Raw genomic sequence first — 14,440 nt, 5'->3', positions numbered from 1 at the left:
GATTAATTACTTGCAGCTCTCAGCTCCGAACCTTTTTCCTGGCAACACCGACAGATGCCATTCCCACGAAACTTTCGCTTGTTTCGCACCACCATGTCGGGAGAGAAGATCTTCGAGGGCTGTTTCGGTAGGTCCCAAGTTTCATCCGAAATTGTGTTCTTCTCCAATTGACATCTGACTTGGTTAGCCGTTCACAAGCCGCAAGGCATTACCTCCGCCGACGTCCTCCGCGACCTACAGCGCCACTTCAACCCTTCCAAGCTTTTCAAGCCATGGATCGAGGCCGAGAAAGATTTCCGCAAGAAAGAGAGCAGCTACCAGAAAAACCGCCGACGCAACAAGAACAAGAAAGTCGAGGTGAAGATTGGACATGGTGGCACACTCGACCCCCTCGCAACGGGTGTGCTGATCGCCGGCGTCGGAAAGGGCACCAAGTCGCTGAATAGCTTCCTGACATGTACCAAGTCCTACGAGACAGTTGTTCTCTTCGGCGCGGAGACAGACACATATGACCGCTTGGGCAAGATCGTGCGCCGGGCGCCATACGAGCATATCACTCGGGAAGCAGTTGAGAAGGCCCTGGATCAATTCCGTGGAAAGATCATGCAGCGTCCACCTATCTTTTCGGCACTGCGCATTGAGGGAAAGAGGCTATACGAGTATGCGCGTGAGGGCAAGATGCCACCCGTCGAGATCAAGTCTCGGCCTGTTGAGACTGTGGAATTGAAGATTGTGGAGTGGTATGAGCCTGGCACACACGAGTACAAGTGGCCCGAGGAAGAGATGACTGGAGATGAGAAAATCATCGCGGAGAAGCTCCTCGACAAGGAGGCTGAGGCGCCTGTGGAAAGTGAAGGTGCAGACCAAGAAGCATCTTCCGCGAAGCGAAAGACGCCGCCTGCAGCAGACTCGCCCAAGGAAGAAGAGGCGGAAGCCGCAAAAAAGCAAAAGCTCTCAGAGGACGGTACCGCCCAAGCGGCCGCACCTGAAGCTGTTGCACCGGAACCCGCTACTGCAGAGGCCCCCTCCGAGCAAACGGACCAGGATCAGCCTCGTCCCCAGCCCGCGGCAGTCAAAATCCACATGACCGTTACCTCGGGCTTCTATGTTCGCTCTTTGGCACACGACCTGGGCAAGGCCGTCGGTAGCTGTGGTCTCATGAGTGAGCTTGTTCGAAGTCGCCAGGCTGAATTCGATTTGCAGCCGGAGAATGTCCTAGAATACAAGGACTTGGAGCAAGGCGAGGAGGTCTGGGGGCCCAAGGTTCAGAAGTTCCTTGAAAACTGGGAGAACAAGAGAGCTGCTGAGGCAGAGGCGGAGAACGCAAAGGTTCAGCAATAAAAAGGTGTGATGTCGTTAAGCAAGGCAAGCGAGTAAATCATGTACAACAAAGTTCTGCATAGTGCAGGTAGGCATTCATGTATATTGAAAAACAAACTCCCATATTCCAACCTAAGTACCCCCCCTAAGCATTCGGTTTGCACGAGAGATCGTCCTATTCTACTAACGATACCAGTTCTTTAATCTCAATACTCGCCCGTCAGACATAAAACCGTAAAAGGGTAATACAATTGACCATGTGCAGATGCAGGGTAAAAATCTAGATATTACAGAAAGCCAAGGCGGATATCCACCGATTTTTGTTGCGCCTGGCGCCATCATCATCCTCCCTCTTCCAAATGACATAACTTGCACAGCCATCCCAATCCCAAGTCACTCACATCCTATTCAAAAAAGGGCAGCTTAAGAGCGACCCTTGGCGGCAGCCCGCTTGCTCTTGCCGGGCCGCTTGGACGCGCCAGCCTTCATCTTCTTTTGAGAGAAACCACGCAGGTCACCGGTGGAGGTGGCATCGCCGCTCTTGGAAAAGCGCTTCTTTCCACCGAAGCCGAACTTCTGGTCGCGCTTCTGGCGCTTGGCGTTGGGGCCACCCTCGCGGTTGCGTCGCTCAGGCTTGCCGGATTCCTCGATGGCGACGTCGAAGAGGTCGTTGGCATCGTCAGTGGGAGCAGAGGAGTCAGCCTTGCGCTCTGTGCAGCAAAAAAAGGAAATCATTAGTTATTGCTTCATAGTTCAGGTAATTTGGGGCAAAACGTACTCTTCTTCAGGGCAGTGATCTTCTCAAGGGTATCACGCTTCTCCTTCGCACGCTGCTGCAACTTGGCGACCTGCACCTGCTTGCCGAACTTCTTGAGATCACGCTGGCGACGGGCCTCGGCAGCAGCCTTCTTGCCGGCTGCCTCCTCGTACAGCTTCTTCTTAATCTTGTCCATGTGCTCGTCGTTCTTGACCATCTCGGCGAAGTAGTCACCAGGGCGGGTGAAGGGAATACCCTCCTTCTTGAGCAGGCCGCGGGCCTCGATAGCAGCAGCCTGGCAGACCTTGTAGAAGGCCAATTCACGGTTGAGATCGTCATTGGGGTCGGTCACTTCAATCGGCTCTTGAGACACTAACGAGTTGTGCTCGGAGAATGGGGTGTTCTTGGTGATGAAGGAGATGCGCTTGAGGGAGGTCTTGATGGCGGCGGAGTTGTTGATGGTGAGACGCTGGTGGACAATTACATCCTCGCGCTCGTCGTCCTCCAGGTCTGATAGTGGGATATCTTCCTCTTCTTCCTCTTCATCGTCGTCGTCCTCATCGTTCTCGGCCTCATCTTCTTCTTCGTCTTCCTCGACATCTTCAACCTCGTCCTCTTGTTGAACCTTCTCGTCTTCCTTATTCTCCTCAGAATCAGCAATTTCCTTCTCTTCGGGCTCCTTGCTGACTTCTGTGCTGGTATCGGTCTTCTTAGCGGCCTTGCGCTTCTCAGCGGCCTTCACCATCTTCTTCTGCTTCTCGGCATTGTAGTCCCGGCCCCGGTGGGCATCGAGCGTCTGAAGGAGCTTGCTTCGCTTGACCATGGTGCCTGTTCTGAGGGGAAATTGGGGGTTGGTAACAACGGTGAGGAAACCAGCTGGGGTTGATGCTACGGGATTTTTTTGAACTCGGATCAGTCCTAATCGGGTTAGCGTGGCGATAAGGCACTAATCGGGGTTAGCGGATGTCGGTACCGGAATAATCTGTTGATCCGGTCTTATCGAAGGTGCCGCTCCATGGTTGCTTAGTCCCGCATCCTGTTCGACATTGAGATCAATACACAACTCCTGTTGTTGTTGGCTATACACCATGGCCGAGGAAGCCTCTCCTGAGAAGACCACCGCGGAGGAGTCTTTTCTCTCACAACCGGTATACTTCCCGCGCATACCAACTCTCAAAACAGAGCCCCGACTGACCAATTCAAGAACTCCGATGCCCAAGGCCAACTCACCGCGGCAGTCGACGAGCTCCTCGACCAACTCCAGAGCAAATTTGACAATGTGTCGAAAGAAATGTTTGGCAAATGTTCGTTTCATCCCTGCTACTCCTCGCTGCACCAATCACCTTACATCCCCCGCTACCTTATACCAGACTAACCGCCTCCCAGTGGACGACATGACCCGCCGCCTAGACGAACTAGAAGCCTCATTGACAGCATCGGGAACCGAATCGGCATCCGCAACTCCCACTCAATAATGGCCGGCTTGTTTATTGTACACTCGCATTACACAGTTGTAGGCGACGAATGAGCGTTACTCCGCATGCATACAGTGTTGCTGGTCATGCTACTCGTATCTTTCACCTGCCCACGACCCTTACAGCTTCAGCTTTCTTTTGATGTTTTTACAAAGATACCCTCCGTCTCAAGACGACAAAACTTTCAGAACAAATGCATATCTTCAAGCAATGAATCTATTCTCGTATACAGAATGCCTAGGTCTCCTAGCAAAAAGAATCTCACCCGACTGCATTCGACGTTCCTCAATTCATACAATACAACGAAAATGCTGCAATAATTTTCCAACGATTCATCACGAGGTGCATGGGACGTAAATTGGGTTTCCAATCCCAATCCCCGACATGCTCCACAGCTCAATACGAAACAAGCTTACAGCTCATCCTTGGGCTCGGTCTCGCCGGCAAAGCCACGGAGGATGTTGCTGCGGGAAACCATGTCGTCGAGCTTCTCGGGGGCAGAGCCGCCCTTGCTCAGGACCTTGACCAGACGAGCAAGCTCCTTGGTGGCATACTCCTGGTTCTGGGCCAACTTATCGGCAACCTTGACGTAGTACTGGGCATACTCGTCCTTGAGATCCTTGGCAGCCTTCTTGATCTCGGCAGCGAGCTTCTCGAAGTTCTTAGCGGGCACGTACTCGGCAACCAGCTTGTCGAGCACAGCAACGGTGCCAGCCTTGTTGTTCAGACCACCGCCAACGGCGCGGTTAGAGCCAGTCTTGGTGTTCAGGAATTCGACGAAGGCCTCCTCGGAGCGGGCGCCAGAGTAAGCCTCGGGCTCGGTGGAACCCTTGGGGAAGAACTTGATAGTAGGGTAGCCGGTGACGCCCTGCTCCTTAGCCAGGGCGCGGGCATTCTCGGCTTCGGCGTCAACCTTGGCGATCACAATATCCGACTCAAGGGCGAAGTCATTGGCGAGGGTCTCCCAGATAGGAGCGAGAGTCTTGCAGTCTAGCCAAAGAGAAAGCGCGTAGTTAGTAAACCAGAACATTCAAAGATCACAAGAAAACGGGAATAGATAACTACTCACGGCCACACCACGGCGCAGTGAAAGCAACCAGGACATCCTTCTCACCACCAACAGCAGTCTTGAAGGTGGCATCGTTCAGGAACTCAATCTTGCTGGGCTCCTTCTGCGCACCACGGGGCTTGATACCAGTCTTGTCGGAAATCCACTTAGTCAAGCTCTCCAGATCACGACCACCCTGGTACTCCTCAGGCTTATCGCTCTTGCCATCGAACCACTTCAGGGTAGGGAAGCCCTGAATGCCGAAGCGCTTGCCCAATTCACGGTGTTCATCGGCATCGACCTTGCCAACGGTGACCTTGTCGTCGGCGAAAGCAAAGGCAGCAGCAAGCTCCTCATATACGGGAGCAAGGTTCTTGCAGTGACCGCACCAGGGGGCGAAGAACTCGACGAGGGCGGGCTTGCCCGACTTCAGGACGACCTGGTCGAAGTTGCTGGGGATCAGGTCAATAACGGCGGAGCTGGCAGTGGCGAAGCCGCTGAGCGCGGACAGGGCGCCGAGCAGTAGGAAGCTCAGACGAGCCATGTTGATGTGTATTTTGTGGATTTGATTTTATGCGATTGAGTATATGATCAACTTCCTGGAGGAGATAAAAGGGAAAGTTGAATGGCGAGGTTCGGGGGTTTCTTTGGCGCTGATGACAAAACACCGAAGAGGCCACCTCGAGTGGTTCGTCCCGCAGTCCGCAGATCATCCAGACTAAACCCAATTACATCACAATTTACTACCAGTGTCATACGAACTACTTGATCTTTTATTCCCCATAAAGGTATTTTTGCTTCGTTTCCTTTATTACTAAAGTAGTAATACAGTAGAGAAAATTCGTCGACGTCACATCCTCTCATGTAGCAATACTTCCTGCAGGTTGAGCTCTCAAAGAGGCATGAAACTCAAATGCAACTCGCATACAGATAGGCCCGAAAATCCCCATGATAGTGATGCGTATGATATCCGACGTGGCTCTCCTAGTAAAGTTCTCTTCTCTCTCTCATCGTCGTTCCGCCAACCACTTGTTAGCATCATCCCAAAGCTTCGCCTCCTTGAACTCCTTGCCGGCGTTCTGTGTCCCCTTGTGGACCTGGATGTAGATATTAGCTCGACTATAACGACCATGAAGAAAACTACAGGAACTTACCGCATCCCACAGCTTGAAAGCCAGATCCAGATTTCCGGTGAAGCTCTCGCTGTGCTGGAACCATTCCTTGCCCTTCGACTTCACTTCTTGTCGAGCCTCGGGCGAGGTGGGATTCGCCTGCAGGGGCAGATCATCCAGGTAGGTCCGAACAGCGATTCCAAGACCGCAATCATTATCGTCAATGAAAGGTAGCCTAGGAAAACCGGTAAGAATATATTCATCCTCGCGAATATGAGAAGCTTGGAAAAGGAACGTACTTGATGCCTAGCTCAACCCAGTCATTCCGGTCTCGATCGACCTCACCACTCAGTAGTAGACTCGTCAGCACGACCTCGATGAGATTCCTCAATGCGGTGCGAACTTCGGATATCAGAGAGCGGTAGCAAAGGAGTTGTCGGCTAAGAGGGCCAGAGTATCCGATAGGCTTGTGCTGCAACTTGGCGATACAGGCCACACGGGATACCAGCATGTTGAACGTCTTGTCCTCCTCTGCACAGTCAAGTCAGCCTAATCCGGTGACATAACCCAAAGGAATGAGAATGAGCCTTACCAGAGCCTCTCATTGGGCCGCCTGAGACATGTGAGAACCAGTGTTTCGTGTTAAGAAGGTTCATGCGGAGCATCTCAATCGCAATGAATATAGCATCCTCCAGGTTATCAGCAGGATCCACAGCCGACAGAGCTTGCTCCAGGCACTTGCCCCAGCTGGTCAGATTGTGCTTGTCGTCAACGTATCCACGCAGCTGCAAGAATCGCCACATCACGTTCGACAGTATATCATCTTGCTTTGACAAGATCTGTACGGGATTGTTAGCTGGAGGCAGAAAGAAAATATTTCGCCGGAGAATTCAACATACGGGTGTTTCTCTGTTCGCGAATGTCTTGGCTACGAATTCAGGGTGGTTCAAGCTCTGAATGGCAAACTTGAAGGACCCCCGAGGTGCCTGCAATTGTTTCACATCCTCGGTGAACTTATCACCGGAAACTCTCCAGGCTTGAATGGTCTCCTTGACTGATGGGAGCTCCCTAAGGTTAATCTGCCTCTCTTCTGAGTTTTCGTCGAACCAGGGTCGAATGGTGATAATTTTCGTCTGGTAAAATCTGTGGAGGCAATTGGCCAGGAGACCAATTGACTGCGCCCTAATTGGAGTCAGAGTATCGGCCACGAGTTGACGGTAAACATCAGTATCTTCGGTGCCCAGAGGGAGCGAAAGGCGAACTTCGCCAGATGTAAGGAAGTTGGGTACATCTCGGCCAAGAACACCCTTGGACAAGTAGAAGTATAACTCCTCGGGCAGGCGCAGGCCGATAAGCTCGTGCATGTCCGATGACGTGTGCTCCTGGTCCATGGGACCAACCCGACCATCAATATCAATAATCACATGGTGCTTGACAACCAGATATGCCCGCTTGTATCGCTTCGTGTAGTCGGGCTCCTGCATACGGCGCTCATCCTCGAACTGAGCACACAACGCCAGAGCACTTCGGCCAGCGGCATTGAACATGGGCAATGCATCGCGAACGGTAGGGAGCTTCCCGGGGAAGGCAGGGTTCTCGAACAGCGGGAAGGATCGCAGGAAGGGTGACCCTAGGAGCAAACAGAAGTCTAGGAATTGGTCATTAGAGAGACGACCCAGTTCTTCCAGGAGAGTCTGCTTTGTGAGCCAGGAAAATTGCGCGGGCTCGAGCTCGATGCGAGTGACCAGCTTATCAATGTCAAACAGAAGGGCTTCGGAAGGCCCGTAGATGGCATCGATCACAGGGTTGGCGCCACGGGCGAGATAGGCGAGCTGCTCGAATACGTTAAATCAGTTTCCAACGACTTTCCTCCTACGACTTTGACGAGGAGTGGTCACAAGCATTTTTATGGAAGGCACTATGTACTGACCTGCGCGCAAGCGCTATATGGAGCCACCATGAATGAGACGCCATTTTGGGATAGGATCCGCTGCAGGAACTTGTAGAGGGTTTCCGGGGGTGGGGTCCCTGAGGTTTCATCGTCAGTGTCGATTAGGGCTATCGGCGGGGAGATGTCAAGGATTTTGGGTGGCAGCGAAGGAGACCAAATATCCGACATCCGCGCAAGGAGATTGGTCATACCGGCATTGCTGAAGGCATCCACAACTTGGTCCGCTTGCTGTTGGTCGTACAGCTCCCAGGCTTGCTCAAATGAGCGTACCATGGCGGACTGGTTGCGAGGCTTCTCATCTTTCTTGCCAAAATGCAGGCCATTGAAGACAAAGATACAACCGACACCTAGATTCTTGAAGGTCTGTAGCTCCTTCTCGATGTTGGCCTTCAAGGCGAAGGGAAAGCCGCCCAGGGCGCCTAGCAGGGCCTCTCGGGTGGACTGGTTGACCAGGTGTTGTTGAATGTAATACGACGCATCGAGACCGATCACCGCACCCTTTAGCGCAGAGAGGGGAAGGGATTGGGTGCGGCCCACGGCCCATTCATCGAGAGGACGGACTGGGCAAGAAGGTCCCAGTTAGCGACCTGGGTGGAGGTTGGATCGGGGGCGTTGATAGCGGGCTTGGACTCACTCGGCATGGTTGTGAAGCTGATGGGCAGAAAGCGCGGCTAAATGCCGAGCATTGAGGCCCTTAAAAAAGCGTGGGAGGGGAGTGGGGGGTGGTCGAATGGAGAGCGGGCAGATCGGAGAGAGATGAGGTCGCGATGGAGTTGCGAAATGACGAGGGGGAAAGCGGAGGAGACACCAGCTGGCCCAATGTTTTTTTTTTCTGACAGCAAACATGGGAAACTGCACCACCCTTTTTCTTCATCACATCAAAGAGCGCTTCACGAGTTAACAAAATGAATTCTGTAGATCTAGCTTGATCTTCGGTTTCTACCCATTTTGGTGATCTGTTCTACATATGTAGTCTAAATAATTGTTCCACCGCGCGGTGGACCCCATTCAAGCTCATAGTCTACTCTCTGGGCAATTGATCGCATGCAGCAACATAGCTATAGAGCTTATCTAACCTATTCTTTGATAAACAGGCATAACTAACTTATCTGAACGTCTATGATTTAAAGGTTTGGGGTCAAATACCATGTCATGGGCTAAGCAATGATTCTCCAAATGGAAGTTCAGCTACATTGTGCCCGATGAGCTATATATATCTCTCCAGGCCTCACTTACACCGCCAACATGACCCTGTTTTACTAGAATGAACACTCTAAAAGTATCGCGTGTTTAGATATGCCCCAGCGCAGAGTTGAATATGTTTACTATTCCATACACTGGCTGCATCCTACTGTATCAGCAAGATCTTCCTAAATGTCCACTATAGCTACGCGAGAGCGGAGTTAGTGGTGCTTGTTAGGTACGGGTATGCCTCGAAGATACACGATCCAAAAAGTGGTAAGAAACAAAATATAGAAAGCCATCCCAAGCTTACCCGTCCTGAATGGATAGTCGAGCGATATGTAGGCTTAAAAACCATTAGCGAGCTCCCTATCAGGGAAGTGGAATGTACCTACCCAACTGTGCCTAGTCCAAGTCAATGGCGGGGTTCTTCTTCATCTGCACGTCGGATATCGCCTACACTAAGCAGTAAGTAGGTTCCACCCTACACCCGAGACTGACCCATGGACCTGGGAAAGGTCTTTCTTAGTCGCTGAATCGATTAATCGCGTCCTATCGATAACTAACTAACCAGTAATCCCATTAGTCTTAGCTGAGACGCGATAGGCTTGATTTTTTTCTCAGTGTAACCGATATCTCCCTAGTGTAAACTGCCCGCCCACCCGCTCCAGGCTATCTATATAATCTCCGAATCTCCAATTCTCCAACATTTTGCTCGTTACCTTGTCTTTTTCACCCCACATTTGCGAGTACGCTTGCATACCGTACCCTATTTACGTGGACTTTTTTTTTTGGTTCACAGACAATCAACATGGCAGATACTGCGATCCCCATTGAGTTACCCGTCATCGACATCTCAGATCCCCATGACCCCGCCGTGGGGAAGGCGATGCTCGATGCGGCGGCCAAATATGGCTTTTTGTATGTGAACAGCAAGGGCACGGATTTCAAGACGGAGGATGTGGATCATGGGTTTGGTCTAGTATGTATAGCATTTATGACTATGCAGAACTGGGATAGCTAACTAGTAGCTCGTTATAGTCGAAAAAGTTCTTTGCCTCCCCTGCGTCAGAGAAAGAGCCTTGCCGGATTACGCCCAATGTTGGTGCTCTTCCCAAGTGCTCAGATGATGAGTAACAGTCACTAGTCAACATATACTAAGCTCTTCATGTCATCTAGAATCGCGGCTGGTCTGGCATGCACACAGAGACCCTGGATCCGGAGCACCAGCGGGTATGTCACAGATCGCATCTGAAATCCATTGACGAGGCTAATCATATTATTTTAGACTGGTGATTTCAAGGAGTATGTACATGTATGATTGACACAAACTAGGACACATACTGATCCAACCACAGAGCCATGAACTTTGGCGACTTCAAAGATGGCAAAGCCCAACAGCCTCTCCCAGCATCCCTGGCACCCCATGAGTCAGAGATCTACGATTTCGCCCAACTCTGCAACAAGACCTGCAAGAGAATCCTGACCTTGCTCTCCCTTGGCCTGGAGGTTAGTTATCGTTCACCCCCAAATCACCCAAGTATCCCATCCAAAGGTACAAATGATAACAATCATGTTTCCACAGATGCCAGAAGACTTCTTCACCACCCGCCACGACCCCAGCCTCGGCCCCACAGGCAGCATCCTCCGCTACCTCTACTACCCATCCATCTTCTCCCCCGCAACAGCAACCTATGCACACGACAAAGACGTCCGAGCCGGCGCCCACTCCGACTACGGCAGCATAACGCTCCTCTTCCAACGACCCGGCCAACCAGGGCTCGAAATCCTCACGCCAGAGGGATCCTGGGCGCCCGTACCGATCATCCCCGGCGACCAACCCGATGCATTCCCCTTCCCGCCCATTTTGGTCAATATCGGCGATTTGCTGAGCTATTGGACGGACGGACTGCTCAAGTCCACCGTGCATCGGGTTGTGTTTCCGCTGGAAGAGCAGCGGAGTCCGAATCCGCAGGATCGGTATACGCTGGTGTACTTTTGTCATCCGGTTGATACAACGGAGTTGGTGCCGGTGCCGAGTGAGATTGTTGCTGCGCATCGGGAGAAGATGGGGGGTTTGAAGGGGGATGGGGCGGTTGGGTTTGGGGGTGGTGCTGGGAGTTTGGAGCCGGGGAAGAGGCCGTTGACGGCGGCGGAGCATTTGGAGTCGAGACTTGCAGCCACGTATGGGTTTACAAAGGAGGAGTAGAGAAGATGGAGAAGGAGTTACGTATTTAGCAGTTTCACGAGGAAACGAAGAAAAAAAAACAGATGCAAATTGGATCATTCATTTCAAAACGACGGTGCCAAAGAGTGTATGAGAAAAACGCCGCTGCCGTGGAGGCAAAGTGCACAGAGACCAGAACAAACGAACCCTCCAAAAGACGTAAATTGGCATCATAGATGGGACTGCAAAAGGGAATAATGGATAATGCTTCAAGTGACCGTTGGTGGAACGGTGAAACGTGTCGGTAGGCTGCCCATCTACGGACATAGGAAACTCGTGACAGCACAATTAAGTATGAGAGAACAATGAGAAACGCGCAGGGAGAGTCAGGCGGTTAAACCTGAGTAGTTCTGAGAACAGGAAACCCCCCCGAGAGAGTGAGATCAATCATTAGACAATGTGAACAAAACGGATATACACTCATGACAGGCTGATGGGAAATATGAGTCGGATGGAGAAGGAAATGGGCCACCCAGTGTGGATAGTCCCTGATGTTAGCGCGAGTAGGACAAGAAAGAAAAAAGTCGCGATGTTCGAAATAAGAGATATTCGAAGAGACAAGAAAGCCAAATGAAAATTCAGAACGACATGTGGAAAAATAGGTATCTTGGGGGGTGATGTTTGTCGAATTGGAAACGCCACCAGATTTTGCAATGCCATGCGCAAGTGGAACGTAAACAAAACATAGGGGGAGACGCGATATGACGCTATGCGAGAGCCAATATGCATTTGTGGGAATCAGAAATGGGACTCGCAAGTTCGAGGTCGTTGAGGAGAGTATGAATGTGGTTTATGATATGTGGGAGTGATGGTAGAGGTCAGTGAGATCTTTATCCACGGTCAAGGAGTTGTATGGCACCAGTGGCGGTGGTAAACCCACGCAGCCTTTTGACAGTCTTTGCTGCAGTACTTAGTACGGCGACAGCGACGGCATTTGGCGAACTGGCGTTGGAACTCCTCCCACTTGCCACACTTGTAATAGGCGCATTGACGAATCCCACCTCGCGACTCGTCTTTGCGGCAGAGGTTTCGCATGACCACACAGGCCCAGTATTGCATATCCTTCGAGTGGTGCCGAACGGTGAACTTCTCAACCAGCGGGAAGATATTAACATCGTCGGGCAGCAAGTACTCGTCCTCCTCCTCGACCTCAACAGGAGAAGACGGGTCTGCATTCTCATCAAGAAGATGCAGTTCCCGGTCAATCTTGAGTTTTGGCACGAGGTGGGAGCGTTGGAAATATGACCTCAGGTTGCAGTACTTGGATACATAAGCCAAGAGCTGCAGAGACATCAAGACGTCCTCATCCCGAGGCATGGTGGTGAGGACGTTTTGAGTGGCGGGTGTGTTTCGGTCACGGAGGTACATGGCATAGGGGCTAGGGGCAAGAGTCGGGGAGTTGGGGTTGTTCGGGGCCTGGGTGGGGGAAAGACCCAACCCGCCGTTAGGTTGTGTAGGGCCGTTGTTGTTGATGATGCTGCCGTCAACGGCAGACCGATGGGCGATGTTAAAAGTTTCAGCATCCTGGCCCTCTTCCGAAGGATCGGTCACGGTCAGGCCATGTGCGGGGGATACATCGTCAATCATGGTTGTCTGTTGCTCAACAACACCATCGATGTCCATGCGGTTAGGCAGTCCAACGATAGGCTCTGGGTTCTGTCCCAAAACAGTATCATCTCCCATAGTCAAGTCCTCACCGTTTGCATCGTCTGATTCACCCGAGGCCGAGGGTTGCTGCCTGATTGAGGGCCGCTGCCGTGAGGGGGCCGCTTGAGGAATGCTTCGAGATTGAGGCTGGATGGGTCCACTGGGTGTGGTCGGAGAGTCGGGTTGAGAGATGATACCGGTTTGCAGCCCAGGCAGCATGCTCGGGAGGCGCTCTGCATCACGGACGGGACGTAGACCAAAGGCTTCGGCAGTATCGATTGGGGGAACGGCAGTGGCGAGCGGTTGCATTGCTCGCAGGCGATGGCTCGTCCGAGAGTAACGGGGATCGTGGGCTCGGTGGTTGTGGACATCCTGTCGGAACGTGCTTCGTTCGGGAGGTGATGTCATGGGTGCACGGGGAGGGGAAGTGATATCCATAGCATCAGAGTCGGTCGGTTGATTATCTTGATAATAAGGCTGGGGGATTTCGATGCTCGGGGGAGGAGCTTGACGGCGGGAGGAGGGACGGGCTTCGGCGTGGCTACTCGAGTCCACCGGGGCGGTCCGTTCAGAGGGCTCGCGGCTGGAGGAACTAGCCTTCACACTCTGTCGGCTCGAAGAGTGCTTTTGCGAGTCGGGCTCGCCGCGCGATCGCACTTTGTCCACGACCTTGATGTAGTTGTCCAGAATGGTAGCAATCACCGGGACCATGTCGGCCTCGACCACCCTGGTGCGCACACTTTCTGAACCCCGTACTCCAATGTTGACAACACACTGGAAGGCGAGACTCCATTTCCACATTTCCATCAAATCCTTGGTCCTGCCCTCCTTCAGGATGCACACGAGTCTTTCGATGCCGCCATCGACGGTCAAGATGTCCCTGATCCTTGCCGACGAGGTTGTGAGGTATGCTAGATGGTTGAGGGAATTGATGAGAGGGAGGGTCGACGTGCAATCAAGGGCACGACGGTCATAGAGGGTGGTGGTGATATTGACAGATGCCTTGTTCACATTGGGAATGCTAAAGTTGACTTCCCGCATGATGGGCGGGGAGTGGTGGCTGAAAATTCAAATGAGACTAGAGAAACAATGCAGGAGTGATGGATGTAATTCGCATCCAAATGATTCGAGACAGCAGACAGGGCCAGGCGATGAGGACCTTGACGATGTCCAAATGGCGGAGATTCAGCCCCTAACCAGAGGGATGGCGCCCACGAGGACGAGATCGAGATACCCTCACAAAAAGCACTGAGTTTCACCCAGAGACATCAGGAACACCGGCTCAGGGGAGTATATACAGCGCCTGATGGATTCCCGAGAATGAGGGGAAGGGCAGCGAGAGGGGGTTGGGTGGAGGAGGAGGGGAGAAGACTTGTGATGACTCTCCACGAGAAACGAGACCGAGACGGGCGAGGATGGGCGTCAACGAGATGCACGGGGGATGGAGGGTTGAAAGTCGGATTAAAGAAAGAAACAAGGAATGCCAAATCGATGGAAGGGTCGCGAATCCGATCGTAGGGTCGTTGTGGAAGGGGAGGGATGGTTGAAGTTGAAAAGCCTTTGAGGGTGAAAGCGGAGAGGCGTCAGGTGCGCTCCTTAATATTACGGCACCCGAGGATTGGCTTCCCGCCACCCTCAAACTGCAGACTCAGACTCTGTTGGATTTTCTTGCCCTTCTATTTTTACCAAGTCACTCTGGTTATTTTTTGAGTCTTTTTTTG

General features: G+C 52.2%; 7 protein-coding genes across 7 annotated transcripts; 3 read left to right on the top strand and 4 right to left on the bottom strand.

Annotated features, from left to right (window-relative positions):
* Window positions 1-54: 54 nt before the first annotated feature.
* Window positions 55-1,341, top strand: N7473_012291 (pseudouridine synthase PUS4; the record flags this gene model as incomplete). Its single annotated transcript, XM_057158230.1, has 2 exons — window positions 55-127; window positions 188-1,341. The coding sequence occupies 2 exons, from the start codon at window positions 55-57 to the stop codon at window positions 1,339-1,341; spliced, it is 1,227 nt and encodes a 408-aa protein (XP_057004080.1).
* Window positions 1,342-1,743: 402 nt separating this feature from the next.
* Window positions 1,744-2,900, bottom strand: N7473_012290 (EBP2 family rRNA-processing protein; the record flags this gene model as incomplete). Its single annotated transcript, XM_057158229.1, has 2 exons — window positions 1,744-2,030; window positions 2,099-2,900. 2 exons carry the CDS (start codon window positions 2,898-2,900, stop codon window positions 1,744-1,746), a joined length of 1,089 nt encoding a protein of 362 aa, XP_057004079.1.
* A 222-nt stretch (window positions 2,901-3,122) lies between these two features.
* Window positions 3,123-3,734, top strand: N7473_012289 (heat shock factor-binding 1 family protein). Its single transcript, XM_057158228.1, has 3 exons — window positions 3,123-3,225; window positions 3,282-3,381; window positions 3,464-3,734. The coding sequence occupies exons 1-3, from the start codon at window positions 3,166-3,168 to the stop codon at window positions 3,550-3,552; spliced, it is 249 nt and encodes an 82-aa protein (XP_057004078.1). The 5' UTR covers window positions 3,123-3,165; the 3' UTR covers window positions 3,553-3,734.
* Window positions 3,735-3,964: 230 nt separating this feature from the next.
* On the bottom strand, window positions 3,965-5,144 carry N7473_012288 (protein disulfide isomerase family protein; the record flags this gene model as incomplete). Its single annotated transcript, XM_057158227.1, has 2 exons — window positions 3,965-4,542; window positions 4,622-5,144. 2 exons carry the CDS (start codon window positions 5,142-5,144, stop codon window positions 3,965-3,967), a joined length of 1,101 nt encoding a protein of 366 aa, XP_057004077.1.
* Window positions 5,145-5,607: 463 nt separating this feature from the next.
* Window positions 5,608-8,304, bottom strand: N7473_012287 (MKT1 family protein; the record flags this gene model as incomplete). Its single annotated transcript, XM_057158226.1, has 7 exons — window positions 5,608-5,697; window positions 5,755-5,947; window positions 6,012-6,243; window positions 6,305-6,551; window positions 6,612-7,544; window positions 7,643-8,223; window positions 8,298-8,304. 7 exons carry the CDS (start codon window positions 8,302-8,304, stop codon window positions 5,608-5,610), a joined length of 2,283 nt encoding a protein of 760 aa, XP_057004076.1.
* Window positions 8,305-9,656: 1,352 nt separating this feature from the next.
* N7473_012286 (uncharacterized protein) lies at window positions 9,657-11,054 on the top strand (the record flags this gene model as incomplete). The annotated part of the gene is made up of 6 exons (XM_057158225.1): window positions 9,657-9,827; window positions 9,887-9,946; window positions 10,025-10,078; window positions 10,134-10,150; window positions 10,204-10,354; window positions 10,431-11,054. The coding sequence occupies 6 exons, from the start codon at window positions 9,657-9,659 to the stop codon at window positions 11,052-11,054; spliced, it is 1,077 nt and encodes a 358-aa protein (XP_057004075.1).
* An 858-nt stretch (window positions 11,055-11,912) lies between these two features.
* Window positions 11,913-13,760, bottom strand: samB (MYND-type zinc finger protein MUB1; the record flags this gene model as incomplete). Its single annotated transcript, XM_057158224.1, has 1 exon — window positions 11,913-13,760. The coding sequence occupies one exon, from the start codon at window positions 13,758-13,760 to the stop codon at window positions 11,913-11,915; it is 1,848 nt and encodes a 615-aa protein (XP_057004074.1).
* Window positions 13,761-14,440: the final 680 nt, after the last annotated feature.

Source organism: Penicillium subrubescens, assembly GCF_028828155.1.
Source record: "Penicillium subrubescens strain IBT 31985 chromosome Unknown utg000010l_segment0_segment0, whole genome shotgun sequence".
Classification (NCBI taxonomy): domain Eukaryota; kingdom Fungi; phylum Ascomycota; class Eurotiomycetes; order Eurotiales; family Aspergillaceae; genus Penicillium; species Penicillium subrubescens.
Note: the sequence above shows the minus strand (reverse complement) of the source record. Positions and strands in the feature narration are given on the sequence as shown.

Coding starts and splice junctions, on each gene's coding strand:
- N7473_012289 (XM_057158228.1), top strand. CDS start 3,166: ATGGCCGAGGAAGCCTCTCCTGAGAAGACCACCGCGGAGGAGTCTTTT. Junction 3,226..3,281: donor AGTCTTTTCTCTCACAACCG/GTATACTTCCCG, acceptor GACCAATTCAAG/AACTCCGATGCCCAAGGCCA. Junction 3,382..3,463: donor GAAAGAAATGTTTGGCAAAT/GTTCGTTTCATC, acceptor ACCGCCTCCCAG/TGGACGACATGACCCGCCGC.